Below are 20,402 nucleotides of genomic sequence, written 5' to 3' on the forward strand. Positions count from 1 at the left end.
GACCCCGTTGTGACCCATTGCCTTCTTCAGACCGGTCACTACAGGCCATAAAATTGGCAAAAACAAAACTTAAACCTTTGTAGAAAATTGATAAATATCATGAAGCGATTACTAGACCTGAACAGCGTAACAAAACGTGAAGAACGCTGCGCCGCCCTGCAACATTGACGGAAAAACACAACAAAGTGATGGGAAGGGCAAGGAAACACCACGCCCGTATTTATATGTATCACATAGAACTTTATGTATTTCTGTGTCTGTACATTATAAGCAGAGATGACAATACAGCGCGGTACAGAAAGGGTTAACGCGGGCCCACAGACTCTCCACGAGTGACATTGCCGTTTTAAGAGGTGACCCGCCCTTGACATCGAGGCTTGGATGAATTCTGGCCAATCATCTGCTTGTCACGTGATCTATGAAACGCAAAATGTTTACACTGAAATAGACAAGGGACGCCCGGGCCAATCAGAGGATAGCTGAGTGAACGTATTTCTCCATGGTAACGAACGGGCCAATTAAAGCACCGATAGCTTTGTGGTTGTTGTACCCGCCCTCTGGAACAGCACCCGACCAATCAGGTGAGAGCAGAGCCGGATGTGAGGTCAGAGACCAGACAGGAAGTGGTGTGTGCTGAGGAACGATGGAGGCGGCGGGAGAGAGAGTGAGAAAAAAGGGGGGAAGAGCCGGGGAGAGGAAAGAGGGGCCACAGCGGGGGAGGGAGCGGGATGTGTGCGGGGAGAGGAGGGAGCGGCACGAGGAGCCAGGGCTGTGGGGGAACCACGACTCCCAGCATGTACTGGGGGCTTCCTGAGAGTTGTAGTGCTACAACAGTTGGAGAGAGTGAACACATGTAAAGACTACAACTCCCAGCATGCCTCAATAGACGACTTGGTAGTGTAGTACTACTACTCCCAGCATGCTCTCACAGATGACCAGTTGACGTATAACTACAACCCCCAGCATGCTCTCACAGATGACCAGTTGACGTATAACTACAACCCCCAGCATGCTCTCACAGACGACCAGTTGACGTATAACTACAACCCCCAGCATGCTCTCACAGACGACCAGTTGACGTATAACTACAACCCCCAGCATGCTCTCACAGACGACCAGTTGACGTATAACTACAACCCCCAGCATGCTCTCACAGATGACCAGTTGACGTATAACTACAACTCCCAGCACGCTCTCACAGATGACCAGTTGACGTATAACTACAACCCCCAGCATGCTCTCACAGATGACCAGTTGACGTATAACTACAACCCCCAGCATGCTCTCACAGACGACCAGTTGACGTATAACTACAACCCCCAGCATGCTCTCACAGATGACCTGTTGGCGTATAACTACAACCCCCAGCATGCTCTCACAGATGACCTGTTGGCGTATAACTACAACCCCCAGCATGCTCTCACAGATGACCAGTTGACGTATAACTACAACCCCCAGCATGCTCTCACAGACAACTATCTGGTGTAATACTGAAACTCCCATCATACCCTGACAGATGAATAGGTGGAAATAGGAACTACAGCTCCCAACATACCTGACAGCAGTGTCTCTGGTCTACTACTACAACTCTCAGCATAGCCCCACAGATGATTAGTTGATAAATATGTTGTGATCTCTGCTTCCTGTCAGTGAATGGGGGTGTAGGGCTCTCAGCTGCAGACAGTTGCATGTCACGACCCGGGCGATCAGGGCTGGGACCCCTGCATAGAGCTGAGCAGCACACGACTGGTTAATTCTTCTGCCATCCTTCCTCCAATCAGGTGCTGCCCGAGAGGGAGACCCCCCACGAGAAGGAGGGCATGGGGCTGTCCTCCAGCAGCGGCAGGGGTAAGTTTGTTACAATGTATCAGGTCCCAGAATCCTCAGTGCAGTCCTCATGTATATTGTATGTATCCGCATGTGTATTGTATGTGTCCAGGTGAGGCGGAGGTCATGTGTACTGTATGTGTCCAGGTGAGGCGGAGGTCATGTGTACTGTGTGTGTCCAGGGGAGGCGGAGGTCATGTGTACTGTATGTGTCCAGGTGAGGCGGAGGTCATGTGTACTGTGTGTGTCCAGGTGAGGCGGAGGTCATGTGTATTGTGTGTGTCCAGGTGAGGCGGAGGTCATGTGTACTGTGTGTGTCCAGGTGAGGCGGAGGTCATGTGTACTGTATGTGTCCAGGTGAGGCGGAGGTCATGTGTACTGTATGTGTCCAGGTGAGGCGGAGGTCATGTGTACTGTATGTGTCCAGGTGAGGCGGAGGTCATGTGTACTGTGTGTGTCCAGGTGAGGCGGAGGTCATGTGTACTGTGTGTGTCCAGGTGAGGCGGAGGTCATGTGTACTGTGTGTGTCCAGGTGAGGCGGAGGTCATGTCTACTGTGTGTGTCCAGGTGAGGCGGAGGTCATGTCTACTGTGTGTGTCCAGGTGAGGCGGAGGTCATGTGTACTGTGTGTGTCCAGGTGAGGCGGAGGTCATGTGTACTGTGTGTGTCCAGGTGAGGCGGAGGTCATGTGTACTGTGTGTGTCCAGGTGAGGCGGAGGTCATGTGTACTGTGTGTGTCCAGGTGAGGCGGAGGTCATGTGTACTGTGTGTGTCCAGGTGAGGCGGAGGTCATGTGTACTGTGTGTGTCCAGGTGAGGCGGAGGTCATGTGTACTGTGTGTGTCCAGGTGAGACTTAGGCTGTGGTCATGTGTATTGTGTGTGTCCAGGTGAGGCCGTGGCTGAGGTCATGTGTACTGTGTGTGTCCAGGTGAGGCGGAGGTCATGTGTACTGTGTGTGTCCAGGTGAGGCGGAGGTCATGTGTACTGTGTGTGTCCAGGTGAGGCGGAGGTCATGTGTACTGTGTGTGTCCAGGTGAGGCGGAGGTCATGTGTACTGTGTGTGTCCAGGTGAGGCGGAGGTCATGTGTACTGTGTGTGTCCAGGTGAGGCGGAGGTCATGTGTACTGTGTGTGTCCAGGTGAGGCGGAGGTCATGTGTACTGTGTGTGTCCAGGTGAGGCGGAGGTCATGTGTACTGTGTGTGTCCAGGTGAGGCGGAGGTCATGTGTACTGTGTGTGTCCAGGTGAGGCGGAGGTCATGTGTACTGTGTGTGTCCAGGTGAGGCCGTGGCTGTGGTCATGTATATTGTGTGTGTCCAGGTGAGGCGGAGGTCATGTATATTGTATGTGTCCAGGTGAGACTTAGGCTGTGGTCATGTGTATTGTGTGTGTCCAGGTGAGGCCGTGGCTGAGGTCATGTGTATTGTGTGTGTCCAGGTGAGGACGTGGCTGAGGTCACCCCGGATGCCCCTGCGAGCAGCAAGGAGGAGGACGACACTGTGGAGACGGAGAAGGAGAACCTGAACTTTTCCCCTCCTGGTCGAGGTCTTTCAGGTAACGCAGCATCGCCTCCTGCCCCCATATGTGCTGATACTCGGCCTACAGTCTGCCTCTTCCCTGACAGGTCACGCTTCCAAGTCCCTCCCGGCTCCGCCATCTCTGTCCTCTTCTCCTGTCTCCAGCCGAGCCAAGATGACCCTGACCGGTGCCGGTAAGATGCCCCATAACACGCAGACCCTGGCCATGCGCCTGCTCAACATCAACCGGGAAGGAGCAGACAAAGTGCACCGGGCCAGGAAGACCATCCCCCGCGCCGTAAGTGTCCAGCACAAGAGGTGCGATGCTCTGCAGGCGCTGAGGGGTATCTGACAGATTTACTTATGTGTTCTAGATGGCAGGAGACGGAATGTTCTTTGCAGATGGAGAGAAACCGAGAATGAGGAGAGAAGCAGAGATGGGGAGAAGACACAGCCCAGGTATTGTGTGGTAGAGCACGAGGGTCTACACTGCAGGGGACTGGCACAGCATTCACCCAGTGTCCTCAGGGGGTCTACACTGCATGGAAGATCCCGGGACTGGCACAGCATTCACCCAGTGTCCCGGGGGGGCGGGGGGGAGGTACACCCTGCATGGAAGATCCCAGGACTGGCACAGTATTCACCTAGTGTCCCCGGGGGGGGGAGGTACACCCTGCATGGAAGATCCCAGGACCGGCACAGCATTCACCCAGTGTCCCCGGGGGAGGTACACCCTGCATGGAAGATCCCAGGACTGGCACAGTATTCACCTAGTGTCCCCGGGGGGGCGGGGGGGAGGTACACCCTGCATGGGAGATTCCAAGACTGACACAGCATTCACCTAGTGTCCCCGGGGGGGAGGTACACCCTGCATGGAAGATCCCAGGACCGGCACAGCATTCACCCAGTGTCCCCGGGGGGAGGTACACCCTGCATTGGAGATTCCAAGACTGACACAGCGTACACCAACAAAACTAGTGTCCCCGGGAATATGCTCGGCATCAAAAATCCCAGGACAGGTACAACATACACAAGTAGTGTCCCCAGGGGGTATATTCTCCATGAAAGATCTGAGGACTGAGATTACATAAACCCAGTGTGCCCAAGGGGTAAACCCTGCATGGAAGATTCCAGGATCTGAGGACTGACACAACATTTACCTAGTGTCTCCATGCAGGGCACTCTGAGTATATAGGGTATAAGAGTTGTGGAATGACACCTCGTATCGAGTTATGTACTTTATGGGAGATCCCAGGACTGGTACAACACACACTGAAACACTTAGTGAGGCTCCGCAGGGGGCTGCATACTGCATAGAAGATCTGACACTACTAGCAACCACTTACCCTTCATGGAAGATACTAGGACTGGGGCTTTATATGCCCAAAGAGCCGATGCCTGTCTCCCCATTGGCTCTCGTCTTCTTTTTCTACAGATTCTACACAGAAAAGAACAAGCGCCTTGCATAACGCCAATACACTCGCTGCCATGTCAAAGGACTCTGAGGTCAGTCATCTAATGTGGAGGGATTTCCAGAGCTTAAGTTATTGCTGAATTATCCTAAGGGTCGTCATTGCTTATTTGCTGGGCTGCCAACACTTGTGACAATAGGTCATTACAGTAGGTGTTTAACCCCTTCCCGATGTGGGACGTAATAGTACTGCGTGGGAGGATGTGACTTGCCGACCCGTGCAGTACTATTATGTCATGCGTCTGGCACCGGCTTGCGCCAAATTTCTGTTTTTATTAAAAAAACGCAAGGCATATCAACCAATTTTTTTTTCAACTAACATGAAGTACAATCTCAAATTCACCTGGATATATTAAAGGGTTTCAAAAGTGACACATCAGATATGAAAAAAATTATCCTCGTAAGGTAGATGCAAAATGGCCAAGGCTTTAAGAGGTTAAACAGAAAATGGAGCAGGAAGCAGACAGCGCCGTTCCCTGTGTAGTGGCTGAACTGAGTCACTGCAACTTGGCTCCTATTCATATAAATGGGAATTCAAGAATTCTCTTAAAACAGATAAGTCAGATCCTCAATAATGGGATTCTACGTAATCCTGGGCAAAGGAAAGGAGGCTTAGAGTCATATAGACCCAACTCTTCCAATAAATGTAGTTATGTTATGTCTCAGAGATTTATATTTAGATTTTCTAAAAGCACATAAGCTCAATGACGTTCTCCTCCTCACTCAGGATCCCTCAGTCCCCTCCTCCCCTGCTCCAGGATCATCCCGGGACCCTGACGCTGTGGAGGGCGAGGACTGGGAGCCAGACGTGGGCACAGAGTTCAGCCTATTCTATGACAGCATGTCTATGGAGGACCAGGGAGACAGCGACAGCAAGGTAAATGCCGGAGTGTGTAAAATATTAGCAGAGGAAGTGAATATCTGGAAAATAACTGTTGTCTTATGTTAGGAGGAAGAAGAGGAGGAGGAGGAAGAAGGATCCGGAAACCAGTCGGAGAGGGTAAGCAGATGCAATCGCAGAGATGTCGTGTGTCTGCCCTCCTGGGATCTGCTAGTGATTTGTGATCTGTCTCTATAGAGCACCAGCAGCCTTAAGAGGAAAGGCAAAAAGAAATGGAAGATGGACAAGGCCTGGCTGAAACCCACCAGGAAAAGGAAGAGGCGAGACCGAGAGAAACCTGGAGCAGGTGAGAGGATGCTGGCATCTGGTGGGTAGATACAAGATGAGATACATAGGTTGGATGGTATATGATGAGATACATGTCGCCTTACCATATACCCTCCTCTCGTAGCTGCTAGTACTGTAGGGGGATCACAAAGTGAGTACACAGAGGTGCCTCTGGGATCCCTGGATCTGCCTAGTGAGGGGACTCTGTCTCCTAATCATACAGGTAACGTGTCACTCAGTAGTGTGCTGTGCATGCCGGCATTGTGCCCTCACCTAATACTCTACTGACACTACCTCTTCAAGCCACTACTTGTGCTTATTCTCACTAAAGACCCCCCTGTGGCTGCTTTATGCCGCTCTGCACTATGGCTACACAACTATGTATGTTCTTACTGTGCTGATGCCGGTTACTTTCTGCAGGCGTGTGCAACGAGTCAAGCTCCATGGACACCGAGCGCTTTGAAGAACTTCCCCTGTGCAGCTGTCGTATGGAGGCTCCGAGCGTGGAGAGGGTCTGCGAGCAAGCTAACAATATGTGTATGGCCACTGAGAGCATCGATGGAGAGGTGAGCAGGAGGAAAGGATAGCAGATGGACGAGTGTATCCGATCGCTGTCTGTATGACTCAGCCACTCATTAATGTGCAGGAAGTGAAATCTGACGTCATTTTCATTGTTTTCATTTCAGCTCAGTGGATGTAACGCTCCCATCACCAAGCGAGAGACCATGCGCCCTTCCAGCAGGGTGCCCCTCATGGTCCTCTGTGAGAACCACCGCGCCAGAATGGTCAAACATCACTGCTGCCCCGGATGCGGATATTTCTGCACCAGTGTATGTACATTTCCTAAGCTTTGTGCTGTCACAAGTGAGGCTGATCCGTCCAGAATGTCCAGCGCAGACCATGAGAAGCCGGTGCTGTACTCGGCCTGACGCTTCTGGTCTTTCCAAGCAGCACACACTGTTTGACTGTTCAGACTCTCTAGTGGAGCTCTGTGTTTCCTTAAAAAATATATATCTACATTCGAGTATAAGCCCGGTATTTCAGCACAAAAAATGTGTTGGAAAAACTCACACTCGGCTTATACTCAAGTAAAATAAATTTAAAAAAATGTTAAAACTCAACTCCGGTCTTCTGTTGGATCCGTCCGGCAGCGTCGGCAGGTCCGTGCGATGCACAGCTGTGACATCAGCCGTGGCTGCAATAGTTTTGGGTGGACCGGCAGCCGGCTCACTCTGATGTCAGCTGCCGAACGGCTCGTACGGGACACCAGCAGGGGGCGCCGGAAAGGTGCCGGCTGCTATCTACCGTGGGGGCTGCCGGCTGCTATCTACCGTGGGGGCTGTGACAAATGCATTTTCCACCCTGGGCTTATACTCGAGTGTATATACGATGTACATATATATCTATCTGTATTGCAATCAGGGGTACTACTATACGGGGTGAACATAAGGTCCCTCTGCAACTAATAATTTATATATGATAATTGTGAGAGATCATTGAAGATTTAGCTTTGGGGCATATAATATTCATGTTATACCTCTGCAGCCTCAATCCACTCACATACAGCTAAGAGCTAAGCTGCAGCACCAGGCATAATCCAGAAAATTGGATTGTATTCAGTTTTTGTTTTGTTTTTTTTGGGGGGGGGGATATTTGGTGTTTTTTGTCAAATCTAACCGGGCAATAACATTGATGTGATGAGTTTCCATCCTTGTGCCTGGATTCTGTGGTGTAGTTGCAGTGGATGAGATGTTCATGTCCTTATTGTTCTACATTTTGCAGGGCACCTTCCTGGAGTGCCACCCTGACTTTAGGATAAACCACCGCTTCCACAAGGCCTGTGTCTCTCCTCTGAATGGCATCATTTTCTGTCCTCATTGTGGAGAAGATGCTACAGAAGCGGAGCTGATCACCATAGCTAAAGCCGATACCCCGGTGCCCGTGCCTGCCCCCCCACCACATGACGGCAGTGGTCCAGGGCGGGCGGATACCACACAGCCCAGGTGAGTGCAGGATCCTTCCTCTGCACTTCTGTCACCTCAATCCCTTCATCCTCGAATGATTTGTATCCCTGTCAGTGCACGGATGAGCGGTGTAGGTGACGGTAAACGTTCCCTCCTTGATGACCCCGCGCTGAATGGAGGCGCTGATGGTCCTTCTGTCCTCCTCCCCTCTGGGATGGCCCTCAGCGCTGCTGGGCTTCCCCCTGGTCCTGCCCGTGATGCCCTGCAGAAAGCCTTGATGTCCCAGGAGACTGACAAGTATGTGACTGTCTCTTTTCACTTGTTTTTGTCTCCTCTTTCCCCGTCCTGAACGACCTTTACATTCATTGTTTTTGTTATTTTCACAGTCTGAACCAACAAAAGAGAGAAGGGAGAAGCCGGAAGAAGATCCGCTACAACTCCCGGCAGCTTTACCTGAGTGTCAAGGCCGGGGAGCTGCAGAAGGTTCTGCTCATGTTGAGTGAGTGCTGGACCGGAATATGGAGAGATTTACTTGTACAGAAGAATTTTTGCTGTTGAGGCTTTTAGACATTGAAAATCCTCCTCTGGTTCTTGGTGATCCTGCGGCGCCCGTCACTACATCACTGCCCTGGGCTCCAACTATAAGAGTAGCTGAACCAAGAATTGTTATCATCCCCTATAAACAGGATGAGGGAATAGCAATCTAATCCTTCGTCCAGCTGCTGATAATCAGGAGAATGGACCCTGTAGTTCATGTGAATTGGGTCGTGTTCTGGGCTCCCATCCACTGTCCATGACGGCACCGGCGATACCAAGCGCTGTGCACAAATGTCTGACACTACCACTTACTGAGAACAGGACTCCCTCTCCCTGCAGGGGTCCATTCCCCTGATCAGTAGGGGGGTCCCAATAGTTGGACCCCTACCAATCAGATTGTTATCCCATAGCCTGTGCATAGGGGGTAACAATAATGCACCCAGCGCCCCCACAGGTCAGATGTTACACAGGGAACAGGAAGAAGACGGCGCCGTGTAGTGTCTGGACTCTGCTTCTGTGTGGGCTTATCTACAGTGAGCTGCTCTGACCACTACACGGGCAATGGCGCTGTTTGCTTTCTGGTTTTCCTCTGTAGCCACAGATCCGGCGTTTGTCTTAACTTTTTGATCTTCTGTTTCAGTGGATAACCAGGACTCCAACTTCCTGAATGATCAGCAGCTAAAGAGAAGCCCCCTCCACGCTGCGGCCCAGAGAGGAAGCCTGGAGCTGTGTCACGTCCTCGTACAGGTGAAGTCCTGCTGCCCCTTCACTCCCTCAGTCCTGGTGCAGTATTTACTATTATTTTCTTCCATGTTTTTCCCTTTTAGGCCGGTGCCAACTGCAACGCCAACGACAAGGTCCTCCGCACCCCTCTCCTGGAGGCTGTGGTCAACAATCACATGGAAGTGGCCAAGTATCTGGTCCAATGTGGCGCCTGTGTGTACCACAAGGTAACTCCTCTCATCCAAACTCTGCAAATACAGGCTGTGCTGCGCAATTATTTTAACCCTTACAGGACTCGGCCCTTTTTTGTTTTTGCATTTGTTTTTTTTTGTTTTTTTCTCCCCTTGTTCAAAAAGCAATAACTTTTTATTTTTAAGTAAACAGAGATGTGTGAGGGCTTGTTATTAGTGGGACAAATTGTACTTTTTAGTGGCACCATGTAATATTCCAGGCTATGTACAGAGCAGTGAAATTGAGTTTGTGGCGTTTTTCTCTCGGCTCTGTCTTTATGGGTTTTATTTTGCTCTCCAAATGATACTTTGTCTTCGTTCTTTGTGTCGCTACAATCACAGAGAGAGAATACATTTTTATAGGTTTTAATAGATTTTTTTTAAAATGTAAATATTTTGTAGATAAAAATTATTTGCCATTTTGCCAAATTCTGAGGCTGATAACTTTTTCACACTTTGGTGCACGGACCTGTGTACGGTGTCAGTTATTTCGGGATGTGCGGACGTATTAATTTATATCCATTTGGGACCAATATGACAAATATTTTATTTTTTTGTTTAAATGATAGTCTTTTCTAACATTTGTAACTTTCTGTTACGGTGATCACGGACGGGAATAGTCTCTTTTTATATTTTGATAGAGCGGCCGAGTGCGATTCTTACTGTTTATTTTTATGTTTTGGGGAAAGAGGGTGATTTAAGCATTTTACTTTGTTTTACAATTATTTCAGACCTCCAGGGTTCTGTAACCCTGCAGGGTCTGATTGCTAATGCTATAACCTGCAGAACTCCTCATTACATGCCATTGGCTATGGGAGATCATTACACACGTCTCAATGACCTGCCATGGCAACCGACTGCCGCCTTCTGATGTTATTGGGGGGGACATCCATGATGACTGTGCCCATGGGATGGTAAGATAGGTGGCGCGGTCGGGTTAGACGGCGGTACTTAACAAGTTAACTGCTCCGATCAGGCGGTACGATGTCTCAGTGGTTAGCATTACAGCCTTGCAGCACGGTGGCTCAGTGCTGCCACTACAGCATTACAGCCTGGGGACCAGGGTCAGCATCTGCATAGAGTTTGTATCTTCTCTCCGTGTTTGCATGGCTTTCCTCTGGGTCCTCTGGTTTCCTCCCACACTCCATACATACTGGTAGGTGATTAGATAGTGAGCCCCATGGGGACAGGGACTGATTTGGCAAACTCTGTGCAGCGCTGCGGTATCTGTGTGCGCTATATAAATAAAGGAATTATAATTATTGGTGTCAGCAGTGACAGGTGACATCCACTGTGTATGGAGAGAGTTCGCTGTCACTCCTTGCTGCACCAGGACCTTATAGTACCTCCTGGTGTGCCTAGGGGTTGTAGAGGTCTTGAGTGTTGGTTTCTGGGGGGGGTATAACACCCAGCTCCCCCCTGCCACCCTTACTTAGTAACAGTGTCCGGCCTCTTCACTCCTTACCAAGCACAGCGCCCTACAGTGTGTAGTGGTTGTGCTTGGTGTTGCAGCTCAGCCTGATCCACCTGAATTATCAAAATGTGAGATCCCTTTGCATTGGTTTGTGTAAAATACTTTGCAAATTGTGACACTTGGTGGCGCTCTTCTATTTTGCACACGGCTGTATGACAAGATCCTTGGATCGATTATTCTCTTTCTTACTTGAGGTTTTTTCATTTATCAGGAGGAAGACGGTTCTACCTGCCTGCACCACGCCGCCAAATGTGGAAATCTGGAGATGCTTTGTTTTCTGCTCTCCACAGGCCAGGTCAATGTGAACGCTCAGGTAAGAGGCCACTTCTTGCGGATCACCGTATGACGCCGTAGAATAAGACCTGGATCTTAGTTCTTGTTGTGTTTCCCAGGATAATGGCGGCTGGACTCCCATCATCTGGGCTGCGGAGCACAAGCACATAGACGTCATCCGGACATTGCTGACCCGAGGGGCGGATGTGACTCTGCAGGACAATGTGAGCCCTCATCCCTGCTGCAATCCTTCTCTATGAGAAATGTCTAAGTTTTAATTTGTGTATTTTTCCTATTTCAGGAGAAAAACATTTGCTTGCATTGGGCGTCGTTCACGGGCAGCGCTGAGATCGCGGAGGTATTGCTGAACGCACAGTGCGATCTGCACGCCGTGAACTTCCATGGGGATACGCCACTGCACATCTCCGCTCGAGAAGGCTACATCCACTGCGTCAAGTGAGGGTCCCGTCTCTCCGGCTGCAGTCACACTGCAGTCCTATACGACGGCATACACACGTTTCTGTGGTCTGCACATTCATCGATTCTGTTTAATGTGGACTGATGTCATTGCTCTGCAGCCTGTTCCTGTCTCGGGGCGCTGACACTGAGGTGCGGAACAATGAGGGTGACACCCCGGGTGACCTAACCCTGGAGCACACAGACGTCTGGTACGCTCTACAGCTCAACCGCAAGATCCGCCAAGGTATCCTCAACAGGGCGGTGCGCACGGAGAGGATCATCTGCAGGTACCTGGGAACTAAGGGGTTAAGATTAGCAGACGCGGCACAGCTGGTTTAGAATAGCCGCGCTCTCTGGGGAAGTAACATAAGGAAGGTGCAGTAATGACCGGACTGTGGATCCTAGGTGGGGACTGGCTTACGGGGAGGGAAGGTTTCGGGCGGGGGGGGGTTTGTTCTCATTCTGTATTTGAGATGCGGCAGGATGGATTTTGCTTAGATATAAGGATACAATGTTATAGCTGCTCTTCTGTTTGTTGGGGAAGAAAGAAGTGAAACTTTTTCAATAAAAATTATCTGATTAAAATAATAAGTTGCCGACGTCGATGGATTGTGACTAAATGTCATCGCTGTACGGACCGGACGCGGGTCCATGTGGGGCTGCGTTATACTCCTGCCTGCAGCAGCTGAGGTCAGAGGGAGCCCCGCAGGATCTGCAGCCAGTAATAACCCCCCCTTACTCCGGGGGTGCAGCCGAGGCCCTGGTGCTGCCGTGTGTGATGTACATGGTGATCTGCGCAGCTCTGAGACTCCTTTTCTCTGCCTCTAGGGATATTGCGCACGGCTATGAAAACGTCCCGATTCCGTGTGTGAATGGAGTGGACGAAGAACTTACCCCAGACGACTATAAGTACGTGTCCGAGAACTGCGAGACGTCGGCCATGAGCATTGACCGCAACATAACCCACCTCCAGGTAGCCATCTCCTCGCTTATTTATCTTGTCCTCTGCGGTGTCGTCCCCCCTCTGGCTCCTGCTCCCCCCTCTCCGGCTCCCCCCTCCCCCTCGGCTCCCCCCTCACTCCCCCCCCCCCTCTCCGGCTCCCCCCTCCCCCTCGGCTCCCCCCTCACTCCCCCCCTCTCCGGCTCCCCCCTCACTCTCCCCCCTCTCCGGCTCCCCCCTCCCCCTCGGCTCCCCCCTCACTCCCCCCCCCTCTCCTGCTCCCCCCTCACTCTCCCCTTTCCTTGTTGTCAGAATTGCGGCTGCCCGGACGACTGCTCCTCCAGTAATTGCCTGTGCGGGCAGCTCAGCATCCGCTGCTGGTATGATAAGGTAGGTGTCCGGAGGGTCCTGGGTCTCCGCTCACTGATGACACTACGTGCACTTACCTGTCCTCTGTCTGTAGGATGGTCGTCTCCTGCAGGAATTCAACAAGATTGAGCCTCCGCTTATCTTTGAATGTAACCAGGCCTGTGCCTGCTGGCAGACGTGCAAGAACCGGGTGGTGCAGAGCGGCATCAAGTAAGTGGCCTCCACACTAGGGGGCGCTCTCATATTATATATTACTATAGCAAGACCGGTCCTGCCAGGAGCCCCCCGGCCCCACATCCACCTAATCCTATAGACACATCCAACCTGACCGATCAATCCGAGCCTCAGGGTCTGTGTCCTGGTGACCCCAGTGCACCGCATGTAGCACAGCGCCAGACACTGTGTAGTGGTGGAGAGCGGTACTGCAGTCCTGGATTATCCTGTAGCTGAGGTTATTGTATATTACAGTGCACCGCATGTAGTACAGCGCCATACACTGTGTAGTGGTGGAGAGCGGTACTGCGGTCCTGGATTATCCTGTAGCTGGGGTTATTGTATATTACAGTGCACCGCATGTAGCACAGCGCCATACACTGTGTAGTGGTGGAGAGCGGTACTGCAGTCCTGGATTATCCTGTAGCTGAGGTTATTGTATATTACAGTGCACCGCATGTAGTACAGCGCCAGACACTGTGTAGTGGTGGAGAGCGGTACTGCAGTCCTGGATTATCCTGTAGCTGGGGTTATTGTATATTACAGTGCACCGCATGTAGCACAGCGCCAGACACTGTGTAGTGGTGGAGAGCGGTACTGCAGTCCTGGATTATCCTGTAGCTGAGGTTATTGTATATTACAGTGCACTGCATGTAGCACAGCGCCATACACTGTATAGTGGTGGAGAGCGGTACTGCAGTCCTGGATTATCCTGTAGCTGAGGTTATTGTATATTACAGTGCACTGCATGTAGCACAGCGCCAGACACTGTGTAGTGGTGGAGAGCGGTACTGCAGTCCTGGATTATCCTGTAGCTGAGGTTATTGTATATTACAGTGCACAGCATGTAGCACAGCGCCAGACACTGTGTAGTGGTGGAGAGCGGTACTGCAGTCCTGGATTATCCTGTAGCTGGGGTTATTGTATATTACAGTGCACAGCATGTAGCACAGCGCCAGACACTGTGTAGTGGTGGAGAGCGGTACTGCAGTCCTGGATTATCCTGTAGCTGGGGTTATTGTATATTACAGTGCACCGCATGTAGCACAGCGCCATACACTGTGTAGTGGTGGAGAGCGGTACTGCAGTCCTGGATTATCCTGTAGCTGAGGTTATTGTATATTACAGTGCACTGCATGTAGCACAGCGCCAGACACTGTGTAGTGGTGGAGAGCGGTACTGCAGTCCTGGATTATCCTGTAGCTGAGGTTATTGTATATTACAGTGCACTGCATGTAGCACAGCGCCAGACACTGTGTAGTGGTGGAGAGCGGTACTGCGGTCCTGAATTATCCTGTAGCTGAGGTTATTGTATATTACAGTGCACTGCATGTAGCACAGCGCCATACACTGTGTAGTGGTGGAGAGCGGTACTGCGGTCCTGGATTATCCTGTAGCTGAGGTTATTGTATATTACAGTGCACCGCATGTAGCACAGCGCCAGACACTGTGTAGTGGTGGAGAGCGGTACTGCAGTCCTGGATTATCCTGTAGCTGAGGTTATTGTATATTACAGTGCACTGCATGTAGCACAGCGCCAGACACTGTGTAGTGGTGGAGAGCGGTACTGCAGTCCTGGATTATCCTGTAGCTGAGGTTATTGTATATTACAGTGCACCGCATGTAGTACAGCGCCAGACACTGTGTAGTGGTGGAGAGCGGTACTGCAGTCCTGGATTATCCTGTAGCTGAGGTTATTGTATATTACAGTGCACCGCATGTAGTACAGCGCCAGACACTGTGTAGTGGTGGAGAGCGGTACTGCAGTCCTGGATTATCCTGTAGCTGAGGTTATTGTATATTACAGTGCACTGCATGTAGCACAGCGCCAGACACTGTGTAGTGGTGGAGAGCGGTACTGCAGTCCTGGATTATCCTGTAGCTGAAGTTATTGTATATTACAGTGCACTGCATGTAGTACAGCGCCATACACTGTGTAGTGGTGGAGAGCGGTACTGCAGTCCTGGATTATCCTGTAGCTGAGGTTATTGTATATTACAGTGCACCGCATGTAGTACAGCGCCATACACTGTGTAGTGGTGGAGAGCGGTACTGCAGTCCTGGATTATCCTGTAGCTGAGGTTATTGTATATTACAGTGCACCGCATGTAGTACAGCGCCATACACTGTGTAGTGGTGGAGAGCGGTACTGCAGTCCTGGATTATCCTGTAGCTGAGGTTATTGTATATTACAGTGCACCGCATGCAGCACAGCGCCAGACACTGTGTAGTGGTGGAGAGCGGTACTGCAGTCCTGGATTATCCTGTAGCTGAGGTTATTGTATATTACAGTGCACCGCATGCAGCACAGCGCCAGACACTGTGTAGTGGTGGAGAGCGGTACTGCAGTCCTGGATTATCCTGTAGCTGAGGTTATTGTATATTGCAGTGCACCGCATGCAGCACAGCGCCATACACTGTGTAGTGGTGGAGAGCGGTACTGCAGCCCTGGATTATCCTGTAGCTGAGGTTATTGTATATTACAGTGCACCGCATGTAGCGCAGCGCCAGACACTGTGTAGTGGTGGAGAGCGGTACTGCAGTCCTGGATTATCCTGTAGCTGAGGTTATTGTATATTACAGTGCACCGCATGTAGCGCAGCGCCAGACACTGTGTAGTGGTGGAGAGCCGTACTGCAGTCCTGGATTATCCTGTAGCTGAGGTTATTGTATATTACAGTGCACCGCATGTAGCGCAGCGCCATACACTGTGTAGTGGTGGAGAGCGGTACTGCAGTCCTGGATTATCCTGTAGCTGAGGTTATTGTATATTACAGTGCACCGCATGTAGTACAGCGCCATACACTGTGTAGTGGTGGAGAGCGGTACTGCGGTCCTGGATTATCCTGTAGCTGAGGTTATTGTATATTACAGTGCACAGCATGTAGCACAGCGCCAGACACTGTGTAGTGGTGGAGAGCGGTACTGCGGTCCTGGATTATCCTGTAGCTGGGGTTATTGTATATTACAGTGCACCGCATGTAGCACAGCGCCAGACACTGTGTAGTGGTGGAGAGCGGTACTGCGGTCCTGGATTATCCTGTAGCTGGGGTTATTGTATATTACAGTGCACCGCATGTAGCACAGCGCCAGACACTGTGTAGTGGTGGAGAGCGGTACTGCAGTCCTGGATTATCCTGTAGCTGAGGTTATTGTATATTACAGTGCACCGCATGTAGTACAGCGCCAGACACTGTGTAGTGGTGGAGAGCGGTACTGCAGTCCTGGATTATCCTGTAGCTGAGGTTATTGTATATTACAGTGCACCGCATGTAGCACAGCGCCAGACACTGTGTAGTGGTGGAGAGCGGTACTGCGGTCCTGGATTATCCTGTAGCTGAGGTTATTGTATATTACAGTGCACCGCATGTAGCGCAGCGCCAGACACTGTGTAGTGGTGGAGAGCGGTACTGCGGTCCTGGATTATCCTGTAGCTGAGGTTATTGTATATTACAGTGCACCGCATGTAGCGCAGCGCCAGACACTGTGTAGTGGTGGAGAGCGGTACTGCAGTCCTGGATTATCCTGTAGCTGGGGTTATTGTATATTACAGTGCACTGCATGTAGCGCAGCGCCAGACACTGTGTAGTGGTGGAGAGCGGTACTGCAGTCCTGGATTATCCTGTAGCTGAGGTTATTGTATATTACAGTGCACTGCATGTAGCACAGCGCCATACACTGTGTAGTGGTGGAGAGCGGTACTGCAGTCCTGGATTATCCTGTAGCTGAGGTTATTGTATATTACAGTGCACCGCATGTAGCACAGCGCCAGACACTGTGTAGTGGTGGAGAGCGGTACTGCAGTCCTGGATTATCCTGTAGCTGAGGTTATTGTATATTACAGTGCACCGCATGTAGCGCAGCGCCATACACTGTGTAGTGGTGGAGAGCGGTACTGCAGTCCTGGATTATCCTGTAGCTGAGGTTATTGTATATTACAGTGCACTGCATGTAGCACAGCGCCATACACTGTGTAGTGGTGGAGAGCGGTACTGCGGTCCTGGATTATCCTGTAGCTGGGGTTATTGTATATTACAGTGCACCGCATGTAGCACAGCGCCAGACACTGTGTAGTGGTGGAGAGCGGTACTGCAGTCCTGGATTATCCTGTAGCTGGGGTTATTGTATATTACAGTGCACTGCATGTAGCGCAGCGCCAGACACTGTGTAGTGGTGGAGAGCGGTACTGCAGTCCCGGATTATCCTGTAGCTGGGGTTATTGTATATTACAGTGCACTGCATGTAGCACAGCGCCATACACTGTGTAGTGGTGGAGAGCGGTACTGCAGTCCCGGATTATCCTGTAGCTGAGGTTATTGTATATTACAGTGCACCGCATGTAGCACAGCGCCAGACACTGTGTAGTGGTGGAGAGCGGTACTGCAGTCCTGGATTATCCTGTAGCTGGGGTTATTGTATATTGATGGGGATGGAATCCCCGGAAGGTTTATGGGGATTTGTTACGTGTCTGATGATTGGTTGTTTATATAATAAAGTTTTTTTCCAATGTGACAAGAAAACTTTGTTTTTATTGCTTCAGGGTGCGGCTGCAGCTTTACCGCACAGCGAAGATGGGCTGGGGGGTGCGAGCGCTGCAGGCTATTCCCCAAGGGTCCTTCATCTGCGAGTAAGTATCCAGGACTGATCCCCAGTGTTACCTGACATCTGCCTCATGGACTCCCCTGCAGATGCTACAATGTGCCACCACATTAATGGTGGAGCCTGCACTGTGCTGATGATGTCACTTCTATGAGACTGGTGGAAAGAGTCCAGCGGAGAAGTGGCATTAACTCATAGGTCCATGCTGTAGCTTCACAGGCTGTTACACTGTACAGGTGCACTCTCTTCCCCAGCCCCCCTGCGGTCACTGCCCCCTGATCAGTGTAACAGCCTGTGAAGCTACAGCATGTAACAAGCCACGGGCCCTTAAGGCTCATCAACTTTTTTTTTTTTTTTTAAAGTTGATCTCTCCATGTTTGTGTGGGTTTCCTCCGGTTTCCTCCCACACTCCATACATACTGTTAGGTGATTAGATTGTGAGCCCCGTGGGGGCAGGGACTGATCTGGCAGCCGGTGGACGACCGATGACCCCCTCTGTCATTATGATTCCACCTATTCTAATCTGCCGGATACTTCCCCGCTTTCCTCTCCCCTCCAGGTACGTGGGGGAGCTCATCTCTGATGCAGAGGCCGATGTCAGAGAAGACGATTCCTATCTATTTGACCTGGATAACAAGGTGAGAGTGCGAGTCTGTATGTGGGATCCTTCATATCCCTGAGTGCCCCCAGGCAGTAACACCCGGACCGCTATCGCCCCCCTCTCTCTCAGGACGGGGAGGTGTACTGCATAGACGCCCGATACTACGGAAATGTCAGCCGCTTCATCAACCACCTGTGCGAGCCCAACCTCATCCCCGTGCGAGTCTTCATGTCCCACCAGGACCTGCGCTTTCCACGCATCGCCTTCTTCAGCGGCCGCGACATCAAGGCGGGGGAGGAGCTCGGGTAAGCAACAAAAATAAAACAGTGTATTTGAAATCTGCTGCGGTCGCTTTGATCTCCTGTAACGCCTCGTCGCCTCCTCGGTGTTTCCGTCTTTCTTCAGGTTTGATTATGGAGATCGATTCTGGGACATCAAGAGCAAATACTTCACGTGTCAGTGCGGATCGGAGAGGTGCAAGCACTCAGCGGAGGCCATCGCCCTGGAGCAGAGCCGCCTCGCCCGCATCGAGGTCCCCGACTCCATCCCGCTGTCAGCTGCCCCCCCTCCTCCTCCTCCTCCTCCCCCTCCTCCTCCCCCTCCCCCGCCTCAGACTGTCTGATGGGTTAGGCTCTAATATCAGACCTCAATTCAAAAGGGACTCTGCAGAGCATCTCCTCCAGTCTAAGGTTCTGCAGAGCATCACACTGTTTACCAGTGTCCTGCTCAGTGGACCCCATAGTGATCCTGCAGAGCATTGCAGTAGTGTCCGGCCTGAAGGTAAAATTGCTGATCCTGCAGAGCATTGCTCTGGTCTCTAGTGTCCTGCCTGAAGGACACCCTTAGCTTGCAGAGCGTTGCTCTGGATAACCGTTCTCCTGCCTGATCATTGTCTTGTAAATCGTCCAGTCTCATGATTGAAATAAAGGTCCTGACTTTTTTTTATACAGAGCGTTGCACCTTCTGTTTGACAAGTGTAGTGCGGTCTGTCCCCTGAGCGCCTCTGCGGCGTCCGTGCTGTCCCCTGAGCGCCTCTGCGGCGTCCGTGCTGTCCCCTGAGCGCCTCTGCGGCGTCCGTGCTGTCCCCTGAGCGCCTCTGCGGCGTCCGTGCTGTCCCCTGAGCGCCTCTGCGGCGTCCGTGCTGTCCCCTGAGCGCCTCTGCGGCGTCCGTGCTGTCCCCTGAGCGCCTCTGCGGCGTCCGTGCTGTCCCCTGAGCGCCTCTGCGGCGTCCGTGCTGTCCCCTGAGCGCCTCTGCGGCGTCCGTGCTGTCCCCTGAGCGCCTCTGCGGCGTCCGTGCTGTCCCCTGAGCGCCTCTGCGGCGTCCGTGCTGTCCCCTGAGCGCCTCTGCGGCGTCCGTGCTGTCCCCTGAGCGCCTCTGCGGCGTCCGTGCTGTCCCCTGAGCGCCTCTGCGGCGTCCGTGCTGTCCCCTGAGCGCCTCTGCGGCGTCCGTGCTGTCCCCTGAGCGCCTCTGCGGCGTCCGTGCTGTCCCCTGAGCGCCTCTGCGGCGTCCGTGCTGTCCCCTGAGCGCCTCTGCGGCGTCCGTGCTGTCCCCTGAGCGCCTCTGCGGCGTCCGTGCTGTCCCCTGAGCGCCTCTGCGGCGTCCGTGCTGTCCCCTGAGCGCCTCTGCGGCGTCCGTGCTGTCCCCTGAGCGCCTCTGCGGCGTCCGTGCTGTCCCCTGAGCGCCTCTGCGGCGTCCGTGCTGTCCCCTGAGCGCCTCTGCGGCGTCCGTGCTGTCCCCTGAGCGCCTCTGCGGCGTCCGTGCTGTCCCCTGAGCGCCTCTGCGGCGTCCGTGCTGTCCCCTGAGCGCCTCTGCGGCGTCCGTGCTGTCCCCTGAGCGCCTCTGCGGCGTCCGTGCTGTCCCCTGAGCGCCTCTGCGGCGTCCGTGCTGTCCCCTGAGCGCCTCTGCGGCGTCCGTGCTGTCCCCTGAGCGCCTCTGCGGCGTCCGTGCTGTCCCCTGAGCGCCTCTGCGGCGTCCGTGCTGTCCCCTGAGCGCCTCTGCGGCGTCCGTGCTGTCCCCTGAGCGCCTCTGCGGCGTCC

General features: G+C 52.3%; 1 protein-coding gene across 2 annotated transcripts; it reads left to right on the forward strand.

The window, feature by feature from the left end:
• Positions 1-575: 575 nt before the first annotated feature.
• Positions 576-19,310, forward strand: EHMT2 (euchromatic histone lysine methyltransferase 2). 2 transcript variants are annotated; one of them, XM_072125799.1, is made up of 28 exons: positions 576-664; positions 1,782-1,848; positions 3,265-3,381; positions 3,452-3,642; positions 3,719-3,803; positions 4,780-4,850; positions 5,543-5,692; positions 5,765-5,815; positions 5,894-6,002; positions 6,108-6,206; positions 6,404-6,549; positions 6,670-6,813; positions 7,766-7,986; positions 8,062-8,244; positions 8,334-8,446; positions 9,125-9,231; positions 9,312-9,434; positions 11,123-11,224; positions 11,304-11,408; positions 11,486-11,640; positions 11,763-11,930; positions 12,472-12,616; positions 12,896-12,973; positions 13,047-13,162; positions 17,706-17,792; positions 18,324-18,402; positions 18,495-18,670; positions 18,771-19,310. In XM_072125799.1, exons 1-28 carry the CDS (start codon positions 644-646, stop codon positions 18,985-18,987), a joined length of 3,426 nt encoding a protein of 1,141 aa, XP_071981900.1. In that variant the 5' UTR covers positions 576-643; the 3' UTR covers positions 18,988-19,310. The 2 variants fall into 2 exon arrangements, with proteins under 2 accessions (XP_071981900.1, XP_071981901.1); XM_072125800.1 differs by lacking the exon at positions 6,108-6,206.
• The last annotated feature ends 1,092 nt before the right edge of the window (positions 19,311-20,402 follow it).

Source organism: Engystomops pustulosus, chromosome 9 (assembly GCF_040894005.1).
Source record: "Engystomops pustulosus chromosome 9, aEngPut4.maternal, whole genome shotgun sequence".
Classification (NCBI taxonomy): Eukaryota; Metazoa; Chordata; class Amphibia; order Anura; family Leptodactylidae; genus Engystomops; species Engystomops pustulosus.